Genomic DNA, 23,187 nt, shown 5'->3' with positions numbered 1-23,187 from the left:
TTGGCTTATTTACCATGGTTGTCAGTAGATTTTCACAAGCCAACTTTAGTCTGAGTGTACTCACTCTAGTGTGCTCAGTGATGTCGCTACGTGTTGTATTCTCTACAATTTCCAGAATTCAATTTCTAGATGTTGCTTGTCCCTTCCACCTAGAGCATGAAGTGAATAGTGGTCGTGATTTGTGGCTAGTGGTTGCTCATTGCTACTCATATAGCTTTATTGATTGATTTTTATTTTTTATTATTTTTGTCACACACACACACACACACATATATATATATATTGAAAAATATGTATATTCGAACTTAATGCCAAACCTCATATGAACCTCATCGGAAAATTCGAATTCGAATCGAACTTAATTGTTGCCGAACTCAAATTCGTACCCGAGTCGTGTGACATAGTCGGCGAGAATATGAGTTGTTGGATCACTCTATGTGTAGAAGATATTGTGACAATTGGATTACAATGCACATAATGCATACTAAATAAGCACATTTTTACCTAATAGACACATTAGACCAGGTTGAACTTAATTAACTCCTAAGTGTCTACTATGTCACACGGTTCGGGTTCAAATTTGAGTTCAGCAACAATTAAGTTTGATTCGAATTCGAATCTTCCGATGAGGTTCGTATGAGGCTCGGCATTAAGTTCGAATATACATATTTTTAAACATATATATATGACAAAATAATAAAAAATAAAAATCAACCAATAAAGTTATATGAGTAACAATAAGCAACCACGAGCCACTAATCACGACCACTTTTCAATTCATGCTCTGGGCGGCAGGGACAAGCAACATCTAGAAATTGAATTATGGAAATTGCAGAGAATACAACACACAGCGACAGCATTAAGCACACTAGAGTGAGTACACTCAGACTAAAGTTGGCTTGTGAAAATCTATCGACAACCATGGTAAATAAAGCCAAACCAATGGCCACTGAATGAAACTAACTAGCGAGAAGCGAAACAAGAGAAAACCATGTGTTTCCCATGGATTTTCTCATCAACCTTAAAACAATTGACAAAAAGCGCCCAAACTCTAACCTCGAACCCCAAAAAAATTTAAAAAAAATTAAAAAATTTGGCTTCATGTTCGTCTTTAGGTTCGCCTTCAGGTTTGAATTCGTTGAGGTTCGACTATCAAGTTTGTTGAACCTAAACAAATTTGAAATTTGTTTTTGGGTTTGCTGAATTTCGAACCTCAAGGTTCAAATTCGGCGAACCCTGTGACATAGCTCCCTAATACTAATAGCTATTGATCCATGGTATAACACCCTATTGGTCCATGATCTCTATTTAAAGAGCATGTAGGGTCATCGTTGATGATCAATTGTGAAAACTCTGTTATGTAAAAAATTATCTTTGTATTGATAAAATTGTGTAATATTTCTAATTAGCCATGGCTAATTGGAATATTCGATTTTGCTCAGTTTTGCCTTCTATAGCTAGTTATAAATAAAAAGGTGAGGAGAAGGGGACATACTCACTTCATGAATAAAGACGCTCCCTAGTAGCACAACGTTGTAACTTAAAAGGTGAGCCAAGGGGGGCCAAAGAACCACGTAGAGGAGGGGCCCACGAAGACACTTGGAGTGACTGCACAGATGGTGAGAAACACGCGGCAAGAGGGAAGCTACATTGGAGGAGGTGAGCCTTGGGATTGAGAGAGGCCAACGCTATAAAGGGGAGAGAAGCCTCCTCATTTTGGCATTCGATTATGTGCATTTGAGCTAGTCACTTTGACTTAGAGCACACTAGTTGTTTAGCTAGTCTGCAGCATTGTTTAGTGCATTGAGTGTCTCCGTTCGGAGATCTCACCCTTAGCCCTGGGGGACTTCGAGTGCCTGCTCGGGCAAGGTATTTCCATCGGTATTTTGCAGTAGTTTCATTAGCATTTTAGCAGGAAGATTGAGCATCGTAGATGACAACGCAGTCTTGAGAGGGATGACGCAGTTCTTTCTGGCAAGAGTTCAGGATTGAGGTTTTGTAGGGGGATTTGTGTTGGGAGGTTGAGCAAGGGATCAGCGCTTGCATATTGGAGGATTTTGGATGAGTTTCAGACAGAGTTGTGGTGGGTTTATTTCAGTAGCAGCGCATAGCCTTGAGGGATTGCGTGGGTCCTCAAGGGGGCTATTTTCGGGGGTCGGCCATTTCAGAAAAGCTTTCTGGGTTTTTCTGGGTTTTGTGAGTAGAATCTGATTCCAGAGTTCCAACATTTTCTGAGGAGGGGAACAGCCCCAAATGCTCATTTGATTTCCAGTAGCAACAATAGCACGGCAGTTTTCCAGCAGTTTGGATGCAGTTCAGAGAGAGGCCATTCCTTTGCTATTTTGAGTGTATTTCTTCACTTGCCTTGTGCAAGTCGAGGTGCCATCTTTCTGATCACCTCCTGTACTCATTCTATTACTCAGAATAATAAAATGGCTTAGTATTTCTCTCTGCATTTCTTGAGTATCTACTTATATCTCATGGTTATATTGTTCTATGTTGCACCATTGTTATTTTTATCATTTTGAGCTTCCTGGTTATTATATCATTTATATGTATTTGGTTGGAGTTTACTGGAGTTTGGGAAATATCTCAGAAACTGGATATTACAGTGGTATTAGAGCATAGATCTAGCTCAGCCTATGGAGCTAGCAATCTATGACACTAGGGGAAAATCCCTACATCTGTTATAGAGGTAGGAGATACAGAGACGCTAAGCATAGGTTCGAGAACACCTACGGAGAGGGAGACTATGTTCCGGTGGTGGATGCAGAACAGGAGCCTGTGCTGGACGCAGGACAGGAGGAGCCTATGGTGGACGCAGAGCAGGAGAATCAGATGGCAGATGATGACGAGAAGAGAATTGCGGACATGCTCCTCAATTCAGTACAGGATCTGTCGAGGCAGATTGAGGTGATGGGGCAGAGATTCACGGCAGTAGAGGCTAGACAACGTAAGAGCCCACAGGTTTTCCAGGTTGGTGAGAGATCGGGTGCATCCCACCATTTGCCAGAGCGACACTGGGGCCGAAGCCCAGCAGGAGGCAGAGCCTGGTCATATGGGCGATTATTTTGCAGAATACCAAGCCTATGGGCAAGAGTTCAGGGAGGCTCTCTCATTCAAAGACTTTGTTCAACTCCAGCGGGATAGTAGACCCTGCGACCATCACAGAGGGTACTGGCATTATCATGATGGTGACACCCACCGTGCAGCTAGTAGATTCCACTTGCCTACGTTTGATGGTTCATCAAACAATTCAGCAAAGTCTTGGGTGGAGAAGCTAGACATTTACTTCCAGCTTAACCAGATGTCGGAGACAGAGGCCATCAAGGTGGCGACATTACATTTGGATAGTGAGACCCAGGATTGGTGGTTCCATGGGATGGTTACACTCGAGCATTCCACAGTGACGACGTATGCCAAGTTCACCAGGAGGTTGATGGAGAGGTTTGACCGGAGGAATCCGGAACAGCACTTTGTTGAGTTGACGAGGCTCAAAAAGACAGGGAGCCCAGAGACTACATTGTAAACTTTTTGAGGGTTTCAGTGATGGTGCCAGATCTATCCACGGCACGGAGGATCTACATGTATGTTGAGGGGTTAGCAGAGCCACTTCGGGGTCTAGTCAGATCCGCTAGACCAACCACCCTTCAGGATGCTATTAGCAGGACCCGGGACTTACAGGATGTCTTGCCCAGGACCCGGACACCTTACCCCTAACGACAAGCTTTTCAGCCTAAAGGGAAGGATGTGAGGATTCCACCTCCGAAGGGGAATCCAAGACGAGTATAGATTGATGATGATGCCAAGAGGGAGTTGAAGAAGAAGCGATTGTGCTTCACCTGTCAGAAGTCGTGGGCACCGAGGCATAGATGTGCTACTAGCAAAGCACATTTTATTGAGGTCTTCTCCGAAAGCAGCGGGGAAGAGGATGAAGAGGATGATGTGGAGGCAGAAGGTAGTCATGTCGCGCAGGATCGTTTGCCACCTCCACACCAGCAGCGGGTGGTGTAGCTTTTGCACCTACCGGAGGAGCCCTTGCAACATTGCGAGGAGTTCCCAAGTATTTGACACTGCGCATATGGGGGACAGTACGTGGCCAGTGGGTATCAGTTTTGGTTGACAATGGGGCAACCCACAACTTCATCGATGCACAGATGGCTGAGCGAAGAGGCATACAGATAGAGAGTCGATGGGTTTTCAGTTTTGGTCCCAGGAGATCAGACCATGGTGTGTGCACGTTATGCACCAAAGTTATCCGTGATGATGGGCACTTACACATTGACTGACCACTTTTTCGTGGTCGATATTCCGAACACCAACATGATACTGGGTGTTCAGTGGCTCATCACTCTAGGGAAGGTCATGACAAATGGGAAGACCCTAGAGATGGAGTGGGATGATGAGAAGAAAGGGAGGCATGAGAAGATACGAGGACAGCATACATATCCGCCTCAGAGTGTTTCGGCTCATCGGATGGAGGCAGTCTTCCAGAAGGGAGACATAGAGTGGGCAATACAGCTACGTGCATCAGAGACCGGGACTACAGGGCAGACAGTGCACCCGAGATACAATCCATCCTTGACCGGTATGCCATAATATTTGGGGAGATTCCACCGGGACAGCCACCAGACCGGGGGTTTGAGCACACCATTGAGCTTGAGCAGGGCATACAAGCAGTGATTACTACCCCCTATAGGCATCCCAAGGCCTATCGGGATGAGATTGAGCGGGCCATTCAGGAGTTGCTTCTCCCGTGGTGTTGGTGAAGAAGAAGGACGGCACATTAAGGATGTGCATTGACTACAGGGCCCTGAACAAGAAGACCCTGAAGAACAAATACCCCATACCCAGGATCGATGAGTTGATGGACGAGTTGAGAGGAGCATGGTTCTTCTCAAAGATTGATTTGAGATCTGGGTACCATCAGATTCGCATGAGGGAGCAGGACATTCCCAAGACCGCCTTCAGGTGTCACTATGGGCAATTTGAGTTTTTGGTGATGCCCTTCGGGCTAACCAACGCCCCAGCTACATTCTAGTCTTGCATGACTCACATCTTCCGCAGTCACTTGAGGAAGTTTGTGTTGGTATTCTTTGATGATATACTCATCTACAGCAGAACTTGGGAGGAGCATCTCCAGCACATTGAGACAGTATTGTGCATCTTGGAGGAGCAGCAGTTCTATGCCAAGCTTTCCAAATGTGAGTTCGGGTTGACGGAGATGTTATACTTGGGACACATCATAGGAGTGGATGGAGTGAGGGTCCACGAGGAGAAGATCAGGGCCATCAGAGATTGGCCGGAGCCAAGAAACGTGACAGAACTTCGAGGATTCATTGGCATTTGTACTTACTACCGGAAGTTTGTCAAGGGTTTCTCACAGCTTGCTGCACCCCTGACAAATTTGACAAGGAAGGGGGCATTCAGTTGGTCAGATACAGTGCAGCGAACCTTTGATAGGCTCAAGGAGGTTATGAGCAACTGTCGAGTGCTTGTGTTGCCAGATTTTACGCAGCCATTTGTTTTGGAGTGTGATGCGTCGGGAGAGGGGATCGGCGCAGTGTTGATGTAGGGAGGTCACCCTATAGCCTTTGAGAGCTGGAAGCTCCTTCTGCACGAGAGGTTGTATTCTATATACGACAAGGAGATGCTGGCCATCATGCATGAATTGGCTAAGTACCGGCAGTATTTGGTGGGTAACAGGTTCAGGGTGAGGACTGATCACAACAACCTCAAGTTCTTTTTGAAGCAGAAGCAGCTATAGTAGAGGCAGCAAAAGTGGATCAGCAAGATCCAAGCATATGACTTTGACATTGAATATGTCAAGGGTAAGAACAACGTAGTAGCAGATGCCCTTTCACGTAGGCCAGCCACGTTGTCTCTTATGAGCTTGGACGCAAACTGGAGGGCTCGACTCTTAGTAGAGTACTCTAAGGACAGATTTGCATGTGAGGTTCTGGATGCGCAGGTGGCAGATGACAGGTATAGGGTGGTCGATGAGATCATCTACTACAGGGACCGGATCTTCTTGATTGAAGGGTCTCAGCTCAAGAAGAAGATACTTCAGGCGTCACATGATTCACCATTGGCAGGTCATCAGGGTTTACCAAAACCTACAGGGCCATTAGAGAGAGGTTCTCATGGAAGGGCCTCAAGGAGGACGTACTCCAGCATGTCGGGAGTGCGAAGTTTGCCAGAGGAACAAGGGGGAGATGAACCATCCAGCAGGACTATTGCAGCCTCTTCCCATCCCGGAGGGGAAATGGTAGTGTATTTCGATGGACTTCATCACAGGGTTGCCCATGGTACAGGGCAAGGACTACATCTTTGTCGTCGTTGATTGGCTGACAAAGTACTCACACTTTTTCGCCATAGAGATAGTTAACAAGTGGTTGGAGGGCTACTTGCGTAACTATGTCAGTGGGCAGCAGCGAGCATGGCTGAAGTGGCTGCATCTGGGGGAGTACTGCTACAACACTACTCATGACATCCATCGGTATGTCACCATTTTATGTTTTGTATGGGTATCATCCTTTATCTTTTACTGACGTGATGTTTAGTGCTAGCAAGGCTCCAAGAGCCAAGATTTGGAACCAAGAGAGTCAGGATATTCTCCGAGCTCTCAAGGATAATATGGCTACAGCACAGAACCAGCAAAAGTTGTATGCTGACAGGGGTCGGGTGGAGAGACAGTCTGAGGTAGGGGACCTGGTCTACCTACGATTACAGCGATACCAACAGTCGTCACTGAAGCAGAAGGGGGTTGAGAAGCTCAAGCCCCGCTTTTATGGGCCATACAGGGTGATACGCAGGATTGGACAGGTTGCATATGAGTTGGAGTTGCCCCAAGGCAACAAGATACATAACATTTTTCATGTACCATGCCTGAAGAAGGCATTAGGACAGCATGTGACAGTGACAGATGAGCTACCTCCCACAGATGATGAGGGGCATTTGGTGTTGCAGCCAGAGGCTATTATTGATACCAGGGAGAGGCGGCTGCGGAGCAGGACAGTCCGGGAATTCTTGGTGAAGTGGAAGAATTTACCGAATGAGGATGCCACTTGGGAGAGTGAGAAGATCTTGCAGCATCCATCATTTCAGTTGCTTGAGGACAAGCAACATTTTGCCGAGGGAGACTGTAATATTCCTAATTAGCCATGGCTAATTGGAATATTCGATTTTGCTCAGTTTTGCCTTCTATAGCTAGTTATAAATAAAAAGGTGAGGAGAGGGGGACAAACTCACTTCATGAATAAAGACACTCCCTAGTAGCACAACGTTGTAACTTAAAAGGTGAGCTAAGGGGGGCCAAAGAGCCACATAGAGGAGGGGCCCACGAAGACACTTGGAGTGACTGCGCAGATGGTGAGAAACACGTGGCAAGAGGGAAGCTACGTTGGAAGTGGTGAGCCTTGGGATTGAGAGAGGCCAACGCTATAATGGAGAGTCGAGCCTCCTCATTTTGGCATTCGACTATGTGCATTTGAGCTAGTCACTTCGACTTAGAGCACGCTGGCTATTTAACTAGTCTGCAGCACTGTTTAGTGCATTGAGTGTCTCCGTTCGAAGATCTCACCCTTAGCCCCGAGGGACTTCGAGTGCCTGCACAGGCAAGGTATTTCCATCAGTATTTTGCAGTAGTTTCATCAGCATTTTGGCAGGAGGATTGAGCATCGTAGATGACTGTGCAGTCTTGAGAGGGATGACACAGTTCTTTCTGGCAGGAGTTTAGGATTGAGGTTTTGCAGGGGGATTTGTGCTAGGAGGTTGAGCAGGGGATCAGCCCTTGCATATTGGAGGATTTTGGCTGAGTTTCGGGCAGAGTTGTGGTGGGTTTATTTCAGTAGCGGCACAAAGCCTTGAGGGATTGCGTGGGTCCTCAAGGGGGCGATTTTCGAGGGTCGGCCATTTCAGAAAAGCTTTCTGGGTTTTTATGGGTTTTCTGAGTAGAATCCGATTCCAAAGTTTCAACACTTTCTGAGGAGGGGAACAGCCCCAAATCCTCATTTGATTTCTAGCAACACGATAGTTTGGATGCAGTTCGGAGAGAGGCCATTCTTTTGCTATTCTGAGTGTATTTCTTCACTTGCCTTCAGCAAGTCGAGGTGCCATATTTCTGATCACCTCCTATACTCATTCTATTACTCAGTATAATAAAATGGCTTAGTATTTCTCTCTGCATTTCTTGAGTATCTGCTTATATCTCATGGTTATATTGTTATATGTTGCACCATTGTTATTTTTATCATTTTGAGCTTCTTGGTTATTATATCATTTATATGTATTTGGTTGGAGTTTACTGGGGTTTGGGAAATATCTCGGAAACGGGATATTACAAATTGCTTCAAGTGGCCACGTTGGCTAGGTCCATGCATTGTTTCCCTCTTAGAGGAGTTTAATCACATAAATATATTGGTTTCATGATCTTTGATCTAGCTGTATGAGTAGTTACTAAAGGTGTTCATCCTATACAGAATACCTTGTTGTCTCAAACAATGTTGGAAAACCAAGGAATTGCAGAACTGAAGAACAATGAATTTCAAGAAGAGGCGGTATTAATAGACACCATTATAGCATTGAAGCACAAGAAAACATAACTCAAGATATGGAAAAGAATAATCAACACATCAAATCTTAATGATGATGACAGACCGATCCACAGAATAATTCATATCTGTATATATATCCCAAAGCACAACTAATTCACATAAAATAAGGAAGACAGTCATCTTTTATCACCATAGGCATCCTTAGATCTCCAAATTTTCTGCCTCGACCTATGCACCAATTGCGTTGGTCAAGACCAATGTTGCTTTGCCCAACCAATTGACCTTCAACTATCTATAGAATTACACGCACTGTTCCCATGGGATCATAAGAGTGGATGAAAGTGTCATTCTAACAATTATTGGTTACACGATTGTCTAGCCTAATGTGGGAACTAACTTTTCCTTGGAATCAGAGGATTTTGCAAATAAGCATGCCTGCACTAATAAAAGAAGGATTATAAAAAAATTAGAAAAAGACCACCTAAGAGTAACATTTTTGAGTCTTGGCACACTACACATTTCAAATAAAAACTTAAAATCATCTGGAAGCACTAATGTTGCTAAATTAATTTAGCATTTCAACAAAAGGTGCAAAATGTAGAAAAAATTAAGGTAAACCTCTAAAACAATACAGATATCTTTGCTAAATGATGAGGATTGAACTAATTATAGGTATTTCATTTGGATGAGACGAATGCAAATGATAAGAATTGAAACTTATTGGGTTGATAATTATGCTTTATTCCAAAGTAAATATCAGAAATTCCGTTACTTTCACATTATGTTTAATTTAATAGAATCATGTTGTATCCTTAAAATTGTGACAAATACGTACTGCTGAGCTTTTTAAAGTTTAGTAAACTTCTTTCAGACTCTCTCAGCATGGTATGCTGACTGCTAAAAGTTCACAACTCGTGATATATAGTATTGTAAAAATTAACTTGATTATTCTGCCCCTAAGTCACAGGACACGCCCCTCAAGGTCTCATGTCCCGTATTTCACATGTCAGACAAGAAACGTACCCTAAAATGTGTCGAAAACGTTTTTCTTCATGTCCTCCAATCGAGACACGTGTTTTGGACATGGCAAAAACATGCCCTAACGTTTCTGGCTCTTAGGACACATGTCCCATGAAAAGTGACATTTAAAACCTACAACATGGTTTATTTTTGGGTTTTTTTGTCATTGTTCGCCGCCGAAGTCGAGTTTGCTTGTTGCCGAAATCAAATTTGTTGTGCAGTGTGAGGAATTCCATCAAATTCGAACGCAATGCTCACAACGACACATTGAGAGCACCGTTCACAACTTCACATTGACCTAGACCTGGAGACGCAAGAAACGAGAGTTTGCGTGCTTTGATGAGAGTTTGGAGCACTTAAATTTCCTGTAAGTTGTGTTATAGCCTATGGAACTTAACTTTATTATACACTAGTGACCACATTTTATGACCAGTGACCACGTATAGATCGTGTGTTGAAATAAAAAGCCCAACTCCCTGTCATGTGCTCACTCCTCATAACACCTTCGAGGTCTAAAGGGAGGGAAAGCTCGATTAATGCTCCAGTCAATAGTGAAGTTTGAATAAATATAAATTTATAAACTACCATATGTGAAGTTTGAACATGATCGAAACTGTTTGAAGTTATTAACAGAAGTTATAACATGAACAATGAACATCATTACTGTAGTAAATTAATAAACTAACTAGTAAATTACTAAATAGTAAATAGTGTATACTAAATAGATATCATTGTAATTCATATCTATATGGATCACGCACTATCTTTTAGTATTTTTCTAATATATATATATATATATATATAATGTGTCATGTTTCCAGGGTCGCTGTGTCTCGTGTCGAATACTCGTATTTACATGTCCTTCATGTCGAAGACTCGTATTTACGTGTCCTCGTGTCTCTCGTGCCATGTGACTTAGTTCTGCCCATATATCTATCTGCGATGTGCATAGCCTTGATTCTGAGGATAAGGAAGCAAAATAAGTTTCAATCTGCATAAATTTTCCACTTCATAGCCTCTTTATGTTTTCATATTCGCAATTACAATCTCATGACACCGTGTCTATAAATTGTTCTTCTCTGATAACAAAGTACCATTCAAAATGACAACAAAATTTGATCAAGGCAGAAAAGTTATTGACTCTGATACTCACCCAAGAAATAGATTTGGCAAGTGGAGGTTCTCCCGTGCCCGTTGGAGTAAAATCATCCATTTCAGGGAGAGTGACTGGCAAATAACTTTCAGGAACAGGAACAGCTTCACCTGTGTCCTCTAGAAAAATCACTGGGAAAGGCTCACCCCAGTAACGTTGTCGAGCAAACAACCAATCTCGAAGCTTATAGTTTACCTGCACTAAAGTCTAATATAAATTACCAGCTAGAAGTTACATTGTATTCATGTGGCCTCTGACATGTAAAGCAAACAATATATTTTTCAAGACAGTAGCACACCTTCTTTTTTCCATGTCTAGTTCTTTCAACCCACTCTATGACCTTGGCAGCTGCCTCAGCAGTTGATAAGCCATTAATATCAAACTGAGACCTATCACTGGATGAATTTATCATAATGCCTTCACCTGCATATGCTTTGTCTGTAGAATATCCACTGTCATCTTTAGGAATCACAACTTGTCGAATTGGAAGATTATATTTTGTGGCAAATTCATAGTCTCGAGAATCGTGTGCAGGAACTGCCATAATTGCTCCTGTGCCATAGCTGCCAAAAAGTATATCAGATATTCACGATAACTTTAGTAAGTTTCCTATTGAGACTCGCACCAAATGGTTACCCATTCTTGTAATTGGTAGATTAAGTAAATTAATATAGTAATAAAGCCGTTTTCCAAAGATTTAAAAAATATATACATGGTACATATGAAAAGAAAAACTTGATCATTTCATTGCCAGTGGCCATAACGTCTGCATATCCTCTGCTGCTCAGACTACTTAAATCAGTATTTGGAAATGACAATGTAATGAATTTAATCAAGCACATATTTTCACCATCAATAACTTATTCAATTTGAGACACATGCATATTTTCCATTTTATTTAAAGAGAGTGACCATTTCAAATGTATTCACTGTGAACTGATAATGAACTCACACATAACCCAGTCAAAACAGGAAAGGAAACTCTTCAGGCACACCTGCCAAGGACATAATCTGCCACCCAGATAGGAATAGCCTCACCAGTTGCAGCATTCCATGCACAAGAACCAGTAAAGACTCCAGATTTATCCTTCTGAAGATCAGTCCTCTCTAATTCACTTTTTCTGGATGCTTTCTCAAAATAATCCTCTACCTGAGTGATAACTCCAAAAATGTTGTTGGGCCATATGTGATTAAAGGACATTAAAAGAACAACTAAGAAAGTCAAGGACTGCTTACAAAGATCTTCTGAGAATCAGATGTTATCGATGCCAAGAACGGATGTTCAGGTGCAATAACTAAATACCTGCATGAAGAAAACACGAATTAAATGTCAAGCTATACTGCTTACCAAGAACTTAGAAGGCAGCATCCCTTGTCTATTCCTCACTTTTAATGATTGAAAGTTTAAAAATTTTGGCACATTGAGTATGACAGTTTACGTTGCCCCAAAAATAGTGTCTGGTCTTGTTGTAAAAACAGTCAGCTTCAATTCCCTCTCTTGTACATAAAAGTCCAATTCAGCACCTTTTGACCGTCCAATCCAATTACGCTGCATTTCCTTGATGCTTTCAGGCCAATCTAGTTCATCCAAATCTTCAAGAAGGCGGTCAGCATACTCAGTAATTTTAAGCATCCATTGGCGCATTGGCTGTTCATATTATACACAATGACTTGTTAGCTTAAACTTGTACGAAAATATATGAAAGGATTTCTTTGTAAATTGGCTTGAAAATATTTATTTATTTTTTGGATCTTGATTTTCATTAAAAAAAAAAATTACATCATACAACTACAACATCAGATCGAGACTCGAGTATGTACATTTGTTCCTCCCTACATAGGTCAGGAGAACCAACATAGCCGCTTTGGCTAGAATGTCAAAGGAGTCAATATCTCTCTGAAAATTCCTATCCTGGCTGAAATCTAATTTGCTGGATCTCATTGAATTTCGATGTGCAGGGTCCTATTTGGAAAGACTGGAAATCGCGATGTGGGACTATTTCCTTCATTGTAGAACAAAAGAACTCTATGCGAAGACCCAGCCAGACTTTTCTTTTGCAGATTGACTCAACAGAAGATGGGCTGTTCAGGATAATGAGGTTAGATGGCTTGATAGGTTTCAGCTTTCGGAAAATTTGGAAAATCCATTCATCTTTTAAATCTAGAGTGCTAGGGTGACTAGTTCTCAAAAACAGCCTAGCAATTAAAGATAGGCAGCACCACACAAGGCTTACAGATGGCCATCATATGATTTGTCAAGCAGAAACAGTTAAAACATTATGTGTGAATGCAAAATACCCAGAACCTTTGGGTGTGGTAGCTGAAAAATCCATTCTCTCTGCTCTCCCCTACATTACAAAGAAGTGAATATTGGAGACAGATAACTGGTCAGGCAGGCACATCGCAGCATATGGAACACCATAAGAATGATTGGCATTTCCTATTTGTGGAAGAGGCAATGTAGAGAAACATTTAATGGCTTCAAAATAGTTAAAAATTAAAACCAGAAATATACACATATCATCATTTCTGAGCAATTGCAGAAATTCTGATTCCTAAATATCACAGAGATATGAAACAGAAAGCTGCCTGCCTTGCGGATAACAGGATGTCCACCTCGTTCACTAACACCATCAATGACCTCCTCATTTGCCAAAACAGTGCCAAGGACAGGGCACCAATTAACCGGAACTTCTGCCTGACAAGTCAACACTCATCAAAATATATAATAAAAACATAATAAGAAAATAAATTGGAAGGACTTCATAACTGAATTTAGATTCAAATTTTTTCATTATTAGAATCAAAGCACTAAAATTAGAAGAACCAATAAGCTGAAACAGTAAATGAAAAGACATAAGATCTCATGAGATTGGACGTCAGAATGTGGCACCTGATATGCAAGTCCCCTCTTCAGTAACTGAAGAAAGATCCACTGCGTCCACTTATAATACTCAGGGTCAGTTGTTGAAATTTCACGTTGCCAATCATATGAGAACCCCAAGGATTTTAGCTGCAGAAGAAATCCATCAAAAAATTTCTTATAAAAGAACTCAATTTAACTGGTGAGAAATAGACAAACAATTTGCTATCAAAAGGAATTTAGCCAAGCCTTCCAACACCCACACAGTCGAGCAATGCCAGCGTTTAAGTTTGACACACCTTTTTGACAATGGCATTGACAGGAAACAATCTAGCCTATAAATATTTAGACAAAACATTCAAAGTATAAACACATTGTTTTTTACCATGCAGTTTTGTTGAATTTTTTCATTTTGCTATAAGGTACTTCAGCAGGTTTGTGTTATCTCTGCCTTTTGTTATAAGTCAATTTCAATCACTACAATTTGTTATCATGAATGCAGACATTTGTACTCAAGCATGACAATGAAATTAATTTCACTATATCCCACAATTTTGTTACCCCTGAAATAAGTACACCTGCCAAGCAGTTTCAAACTTTCATGTAAATAAATGATGTGCGTGTGCACATGAGCTTCAGAATAATAACTAATATTTGTGTTATAAAGAAGCTACAATTGGTATGTTCATGATTATACTTGCAAGTGATCAGAGGTGTAGTCCTTTTGTTCTACAGTTGTATCAAAGCAGGAAGAATCTCATCACATCCTTCTTTCACCATGTAGGAGATTCTAATCAAAAGCAATCCCAGGACCACACATTCTACTAGTCTGTCACAGGACTACACAAAATAAACACAAAAAAAGCCAGGACAACTCTCCTTACCAGCTTTGTCTCAGCCATGGATGTTAGGAGTGGATGATGATAGTCTGACCCATTGGTTCCCTTTTGGTACCTTCATGTTGTTGAGACATCATGTATTCTGCATATTAGGGTAGATTTCTCTTTCATGATAATTATTTGCGAGTGTGTTGGATTATTATTATTGTGTTCTGTTCTTCATCAAACAATTACCAAAATGTACATGAAGATCAAAAAGAAACAAAAGAACACAAGAATTTAGGCTCTCCAAGCCAGGGCCAAAAGCCCACAAGGGGGAAAACCCAAAACAATTCTCTTCTTATAGAATCAGATCAAAGTGAGATATGCAAGAACAATGACCATGACAAAAACTCCAACCCTCAAGATGCCAAGTCAAGCCCTCCTTCCACATAGCAACAAATTTGTCAACAACAACAAGATCATCAACATGTACAGCAGCAGAACTATCATATGTCCGATCTCAAGAATAACTTTCCTTTACACTTTCAAATTTCAGACTTCCACCACCCTTGACTCCGCTCTTCTTCAATTTATTTCAGAACAGATCATGCGAATTGCTTGTCTCCAAATGAGCTCAATTCATCCTCTATTTATAGTGTCCGAAGGGGTTCGAATAGGTGTTTCTTCTTGGGCAGGGCCGACTTGACAGGCAGGGCTTACTTGACATCTTAAGGTGACTTTGACTCAAATTACAACTTTGAAAAAAAAATTATAGGCTATAAATAAGCCTTTGGCTTTGACTAATACAAATAATAATGAGTATGAAGAACATGCTTGAATAAAATAATAAATTGACTTGAGCATGAAACCCATGCTTGAAAAATAAGAATTTATTTTTCTTCTTTTTTGTTTTCACATGAAATATACAAGTACAATGATAATTATGAAGACCAAACCTAGTTACATTTTCCAACACTCCCTCTTAACTAGGGAGGTATTCATAATTACACACCAGGATACAAGGATACTCTCAAATTGAAATATTCTCATAAGAAGAGTTTGGATTGATAAGCCATCATCAAGCATCAACATTATAACCAGCATTGTCAATTTGCAAAATAGCAAGGCCTTGACTAACAAGCTCTAACTCTCCACTAGATTAGAGCACAATGTTGGGAGGCATACATTTGGACACCACCACCACCGCCTCTCAAGGCACATACCCCATCTGGATGTTCACTAGGTATGTCCTTACAGGACTATTCTTATCTTGGATTCCCAATCCTCAAAGAATATCGGTCCTCTTCGACTACTCTTATCTTGGATACCTTGTCCTATCCTCAAAGAGTATCGGTCCACAGGACTACTTCCTATCTTGGATTCCAAATCCTCAAGGAGTATCGGTCCCAGATGCTTATTCAATCCTCCATTCTCTACCAGTGCCTTCACTAGACTTACAGTTGTTAGTCTTAGCCTAGTGCATGATGCATGGAGCATATGGTGTCCATTGCCACTCCTCCTTACTCCCTCTCAACTAGGGAGACACAACGACAAGCCTTAGCTTGTCTAAATTATTAGCTACTTGTTCTTCTGTGGAGATCTAGTTGTAGCTGCAAGGCTCCTATCTCGCATAATATCATACCTAAGCTTAGACCTTACTGGATGTCAAACATTTATGGAGCCAAACTCTTTTACAATATATCTTCGTGACAGGGTTTTTGCCGTCATCCTTCATGAAATTGTATAACTTTCCACTAGCCAACAGTAGTATCTTTGTCACCAATAGTATCTGTCAAATCAATCAATGTAGAATCAAACTTCCTCACAGCTGTTGGCACATGCTTTCTTTCTTTCACAACAAAGTTATGCTCTCATGCTTTTCCAAGCCATCATAAGTGATGGTCACACAATTCATGTGTTCCTAAATCAAATCAAACCAAATAACTGTAGGTACGTAAATATCATCCAACACATTATCTCAACTGCTATCTTTCCATCCTCTATACATATTTCTGCAATATGTCCTTCCAGGGAGCCAAAACATATCCAAGTAAAACATTATTGGAGTTGTCAAATCAATGTCAAGTTTTGTTGCTTGCTCCCTCTGAGGTCAATATTCTTTTAAGAGTTCTGCTTCATGCTCTACAGCTTCCAATTATCAGTAATATCTCTATCAGCATTAGTATTGTCAATTAATATTTTTTTTGGGTCACACCAATCAGATTCCAGTACAATTTATGCCATTGACTCCCTCTGAAATCGGTGTTACTTCCTTCTTGGTAGCTGAGGTAGATGAATTTTTCACCTTTTGTTGATCAAGCTCAGATAGATCATTGTCACATATTAAGATTTCAGTCATATACATCACTGTCATATATATATATATATATATATATATATATATATCACTGCCATAATGTCTATTGTCCGTTATTGTCCAATAGCAGATCATCCATTTATTTCAGTCATAAAAAAATTCTGCCTTATCTGAGATTATTGTTATATCTCCAAATCATTGTTATGTAACAAGGTTACTGTCATAGTCTCCAAGTCTCTGTCACATAGATTACAGTCATGCCTCTGTCATATGGATCATAGTCTCACTTTCATCATGGTCACTGTCTTATTGTCATATGTGGACCATTGTTTTACAGTCAATCAAGGTCACTGATATGTCAAGGTTACATCCATATAAGGTCACTGTAAAACTGTCACAGGGCACTGTCATTATAATTTTCAATTGTCATATATCCTTAGGTCACTATCATAGACCAAGGTCACTGTTATGCAGATCATAGTCATGCCTCACTGTTGTATAGATCATTGTCATGTTTCCAAGTCAATCATAGAGATCAAGTCACTAAAATGTGCCTCCAAGTCATTGTCATATAGACAAATGTTCATACCTCAAGTTGCAAGCCACAGAGTTATAAATGTGAATCATAGAGACAATGCGAACTTGAGCCATATAAAAGATAATTGCGAACCACTGAAATATGTACGAGCCTTAGAGATTGTTATGAATAAAAAAATTCATAAAAAAATAATAACTAAATAAAAATAATATATATAAATAATAATATTAATTAATTAATTAATTCAATTATTTATTTATTTATTTATTTAATCAGTAATTATTAATTATTTGTGAAGGGTCAATAGTGGTGTCCATTCACCTTTGTGGCCAGTCAATGCCTATATATATAGGCACACCGCCGCAAAGGATTGTAACCATCTTCAAGTATTCAATTCATTAATAAATATTTAATACACATATTGGTGTCTACAATCAATTTTTGCAATCAAAGTTTAATCGCTACAGTGGTATCAGAGCCACGTGTTCTGGCCCAATTCTGCTGCACATACTCCTCATTGTATCCTACCACTGCGTTCATCATCCACGCCCTGTTCGTCACCTGTACTCCTCTCCACAAACCTCTTCATGTCGTCATTGACAATCACACTGTCTCACCCTCCGCAGGTCCTGTTGTGCCATACTCCCCCGATTCCTTATCCACTTGCTCGTGCTCTTTCTGCCATCCGCAGACTCAATATGCTTACGAAAAGAGCTAACCAGCCATATATTGGGTATTTAATGCCCTCAGAGCAGCACGCGACTTAATGCGATAACACGGGAGCGGGCAAATTCGGCATTAAATAATATTTGCCCGCTCCCGTGTTATCGGGCTAAGTGGCGTGCTGCTCTAAAGGCATTAAATACCCAATATATGGCTGGTTAGCTCCAGCCATATGCTTACATTGTTTCTTCTGCTCGTTCCCAGCGATTGCATCCACCGTCAAACAACCTTGGTCAACGCCTCGTCCATAACAATTGTCCACCTCAACCATCGGTTGTCCATCGTCGATTATCCACAGTATCAACCATCACATCGGTCCTCTATTGTTCCCCTGTCATTCCGACCACCTCTGATCCTTGTCGCCTATCCTTCCCAACCAAACCCTCGTGTCTTGAGCCAGTCAAGCGTTGTTTCTTTCCGTTATATGCCTTCCATATGTAAGATTGTTATATATTAAGTTATATAACAATGATATATTAAGTTATATAATAATTCATTATTATATAATTTATATAATAATTTGTATATTTTTAATAATTATAATTATGTTATAAAGTTATAATTATTTAATTTTTTTTTAAATATGGTTCTGCAAAGAAAAAAGGGAAAATGGTCAATAATGGAGAACTACAAGATGACATTAGTCATTGCAGAGACGACATCAATGGCGTGCGGTATCACCTTGGCAATTTAGAAAAAGCACAAATAGAATTTAATAAGGACAAAAAAGACTTAATAGTGATAATGGAAATGATACTACAAAGAGAAGACAATTTTGCAGAAACCACCGAAAGACTTGATGACCATAACAAATGACTTAATCAATTAATGGAGAAGGTAGACATGCTAACAATCCAGACTATTCCAGAACCCAACCCACAAGGTGGGTTATGCATGAACCCGTTAATTCACCCGAGATATGCTTTTCAGGTAGCCAGTATTACACTAAATTTCCAAAAAGAGACTATCAACGGATTAAAAAGGAGTTAGCCAAATATGATGGTAAAGACCATCGAGATGTTATTGTGTGGGTTAATAAAATGGAAGCTTTTTTTGAATCGAACCCGCCAATAGATGTACGAGAGAAAATCATGACCGCATCCAACGATTTGAAAGTTGAGGCATATGATTGGTTCCTATGGTGGTCCGGCAAATGTGAAGCTTGTTCTTTTCTCTGGAAGAACTTTGTGGATACCTTGCTAAAAATGTTTTATGACGAAGAAGAAGATGATGTCTACGATAATTTTGTTCATCTCAAGCAAAAAGGGTCTGTAAGTGAATACACACACGAATGGGAAATACTGGCTACGAGGCAACGAGGATTTACTGATGAACAACTACTTAAAATGTATAAATGTGGCCTTAAAGATTATATTCTTGCCGAATTGAAATTGTATAAGCCCAAAACTACTGAAGAAGCCAAACATGCAACAAAGATTATTGAACAAAAGCATAAATTCAATAAGTCATATACCATTTCTGAAAAATCAAGCAATTACTCAAAGGGAAAATCAAGCAAGAATTCTCTGGACAAGCCTAACAAGTATATTCCACCTCAATTACGAGAAGAAAGGAACCAATATTCAAGCACTGAAAAGAAAAAGAATGGTAAATGTTGGAAGTGTGGGGACAAATATTCACAAGGTCACAAATGCAACACGCAAAAGCTCTACAATTGTGAAGTACAACAACAAGAAGACGCCTCGAATAGTGACTCAGACGAAGATACTAATGAAGAAAATGGCACTCCAAACATAGAGCCAGAAGAAGAAGTTATGCCAAGAATTTCCCTAGCCACAATCACAGGAAGAGCACAACCACAAACCCTAAAGCTAAAAGGACATATTAAGAAAGAAAATATCATTGTACTAATAGACACATGTAGCACCCACAATTTCACAAATGTTAAAGTAGCAAAGAGATTAAATCTATTTGTATTCCCTGCAATAGATATAAAACGTTATGGTGGCAGATGGTAAAAAGATAGATGGAGTGGGGAAATGTCACAAGGCCAACTTGCAATTAAGTGATTACAAAATGGAATCCAACTTCTACGTAGTACCCTTGGGAGGTGTAGATGTTGTTTTGGGAATACAATGGTTACAAACGTTAGCAACATAGTCCACAAATCACTAGAAGTACTTTATAAAGTCTAAATGGGCTAGAAGGAAATGTAACTTGTTTGGTTTCCAAGCTCCTCCTACTCAAATCATATTTGTGCAGCAAATGGAAAAGCTTATTCGAAAGGGAGCACCTATATTCATCGCACAATGTTAACAGTTAGAATTGTTATCTACAGAAGGAATTCAGCAACAACTTGAGGTTACAACCTTGATCCAGAAATATAACAAGGTATTTCAAGAGTTGCCTATGAAATTACCACCACAAAGGAAGATAGAACATATCATTGAAGGCAAACCAGATGCAGCGCCCATGAATGTCAAACCGTATCGCTATCATCGTCATCACAAAATAGAGATAGAAAGGTTAATCCAAGATCTGCTAAGGTGTGGAATCATTACAAAACACAGAAGTCCCTATGCAGCCCCAGTAGTATTAGTACAGAAGAAGGACAGATCCTTCAGATTGTGTATAGATTATCGAGGATTAAACAAGATAACTATCAAAAACAAGTTCCCCATTCTGTTTATAGATGAATTGCTAGACGAACTTTGTGGCGTAGAATACTACTCAAAGTTAGATTTGAGATCAGGTTATTATCAAATACGAGTAAGGTTAGAGGATATTGAGAAGACTGCATTTAGAACTCATGAAGGGCATTATGAGTTTAAGGTGATGCCATTCGGATTAACAAATGCACCAGCCACATTAAAAGCAACCATGAACGAACTCTTGCGATCACAATTGAGGAAATTTGTATTCGTCTTCTTTGACGATATCCTCATCTATAGCAAGATCTGGAAGGAGCATCTCAAGCACTTAGAAGAAGTACTATCCGTAATAGAGAAGAATCAATTCTATGCAAAATTTCAAAGTGCACCTTTGACAAAAAAGAAGTCAAATACCTCGGGCACATCATATCCAAGGAAGGAATCAGTGCAGACCCCAACAAGATTAAGGCGATCAAAGAATGGCCAAAGCCAAAGAACATATCCAAACTCAGAGGATTCCTTGGAATGACCGGATATTACAGAAGGTTCATAAAAAATTACGCACATGTGACTGCTCCTCTAACTAATCTATTAAGAAAATTTTCTTTCAGTGGGACAACAAGGTAGACGAATACTTTAAATCCTTAAAAGAGATAATGTCATCTACCCTGGTGCTAACGACCCCAGATTTCTCCAAACCCTCTGTGGTAGAATGTGACACTTCAGGATTTGGAATTGGAGCAATGTTAATACAAGACAGTCGCCCCATAGCTTACCACAAAGAGATCTTGGTTATTATACATGCGTTAAACAAGTGGTGCCAATACCTGTTAGGAAACAAGTTCTCAATCCGCACAGATCACTCAGTCTTCAATTCTTGTTACAACAAAATACCTTATTAACAGAGAAACAAAAGTGGATAGAAAAACTCGCCGCATTTGAAATGGAAATCTTACACAAAAAAAGGAAAAGATAATGTAGTCGTCGATGCTCTCTCACGAAAAGATGAAGACACCACGACGTGCTCTGCATTGGTAGTAGTTCCTGATTGGTTAGATGAGATTCAGGCCGAATATGTCGAGGATCCAGAATCTTGTTCAATAATCGAAAACATCAATCAACATCCCAACATTGAATGGAAAAAAGACATACTATGGTATAAAGGTAGAATTTATCTAAGTCAGTCATCCAAATTTAAAATAAAGGCTCTAAAAGAATCACACAATTCCCCTGCAGTTGGGCATGTTGAGTTCGACAAAACATACTACAACACACGTCAATCGTTCTATTGGAAGAGAATGAGTAAGGAAATTCAGAAATACGTCGTCGAATAAGACATTTGTCAAAGAAATAAAATCAAAAACGTCTCAACTTCTGGGTTGCTACACCCCTTACATATCCCAAATCATAAATGGGAGGAAATCTCAATGGACTTCATCGATGGTTTACCTATGTCTGATAGTAAGGACAAGATATTTGTTGTAGTAGATAGACTCACTAAATATGCACATTTCATGGCAGTCAAGAAAATAGACTCAACCAAGCAAATTGCAGAAGTCTTTTGTAAAAACATCTACAAGCTACATGGTCTACCAAAAGTCATTGTTAGTGATAGAGACGTAAGATTTAAGGGAAATTTTTGGAAAGATTTTTGCACTCAGGCTGGAATCACACTTAACATGAGTTCATCCTATCATCCGCAAACAGATGGTCAAACAGAAATAGTAAATAAGTGTTTAGAAACATATCTTCAATGCTTCATATCTTATAAGCAAAGCAAATGGTCTCAATGGTTGCATCTAGCAAAATGGTGGTACAATACCACATATCATACCTCGGCTAAAATGACTCCATTCCAAGCCCTATATGGTTATGAAACCCCGAAATGAAAGGATTTCGCATTAAATGACTCCAAGGTTTAAACAATGAAGAACCATTTGGAAGAAAGTCAAAAGATTATCCATATATTAAAAGAAAACTTAGCAATCGAATGAAACAATGCACTGACCAACACCGTTCAGAAAGAGAATTCGAAGAAGGAGACTAGGTTTTCATAAGACTACAACCCTACAAGCAATTATCCTTGAAACAACAAGGGAAGAACAAATTGGCTCCGAAATTCTATGGGCCTTTCCAAATAATCAGGAAGATCAATGACGTTGCTTATGGATTGAAACTACCAAATAATTGTCAAATCCACAACGTATTCCATGTTTCATGTCTCAAAAAAATACTAGGTCAAAACCAATCAGCTCAAACCGAGATTCCTGAAGTCGATGAAGAACGAAGGATTGTCCTAGAACCCGAAGCTATCTTCTCAACCCGAGAGAAGGTATACATTCCAAAACTATTAGAGAATACCTGATCAAGTGGAAAAAACTCCCAGAAGAAGATTCCTCATGGGAAACAAAGAAGTTCCAACAACAATACCCCTTGTTACCTCTTCTTTGAGGACAAAGCAATTTTTAAGGGTGGGGCAATGTTATGAATAAAAAATTCATAAAAAATAATAACTAAATAGAAATAATATATATAAATAATACTAAATCATTAATTATCGCACAACCTTTGGAGTGGCTCGTGTT

The 23,187-nt window shown here is 40.0% G+C and overlaps 1 protein-coding gene across 3 annotated transcripts in view; it reads right to left on the bottom strand.

Moving 5' to 3' along the window:
- EMB2369 (tRNA synthetase class I (I, L, M and V) family protein) overlaps window positions 1-23,187 on the bottom strand; it is a 279,373-nt gene that overhangs the window by 181,272 nt on the left and 74,914 nt on the right. For 2 of the 3 annotated variants that reach the window (XR_016264120.1, XM_089446857.1), the window contains exons 4-10: window positions 13,622-13,741; window positions 13,322-13,426; window positions 12,168-12,376; window positions 11,965-12,031; window positions 11,724-11,878; window positions 11,027-11,291; window positions 10,729-10,935 (exon numbers count right to left, since the gene is read on the bottom strand). Coding sequence is in view for 2 of the 3 variants with exons in the window: in XM_089446857.1 (XP_089302983.1) it covers window positions 10,729-10,935; window positions 11,027-11,291; window positions 11,724-11,878; window positions 11,965-12,031; window positions 12,168-12,376; window positions 13,322-13,426; window positions 13,622-13,741 (1,128 nt within the window). In the remaining variant the exon portion in view is untranslated. The remainder of the gene's footprint in view (window positions 1-10,728; window positions 10,936-11,026; window positions 11,292-11,723; window positions 11,879-11,964; window positions 12,032-12,167; window positions 12,377-13,321; window positions 13,427-13,621; window positions 13,742-23,187) is intronic. The other variant, XM_089446858.1, reaches the window with a different exon arrangement.

This window comes from Pinus tabuliformis, chromosome X (assembly GCF_031772625.1).
Source record: "Pinus tabuliformis cultivar Carrire ecotype Pingquan chromosome X, CPIR1, whole genome shotgun sequence".
Lineage (NCBI taxonomy): Eukaryota > Viridiplantae > Streptophyta > Pinopsida > Pinales > Pinaceae > Pinus > Pinus tabuliformis.
Note: the sequence above shows the minus strand (reverse complement) of the source record. Positions and strands in the feature narration are given on the sequence as shown.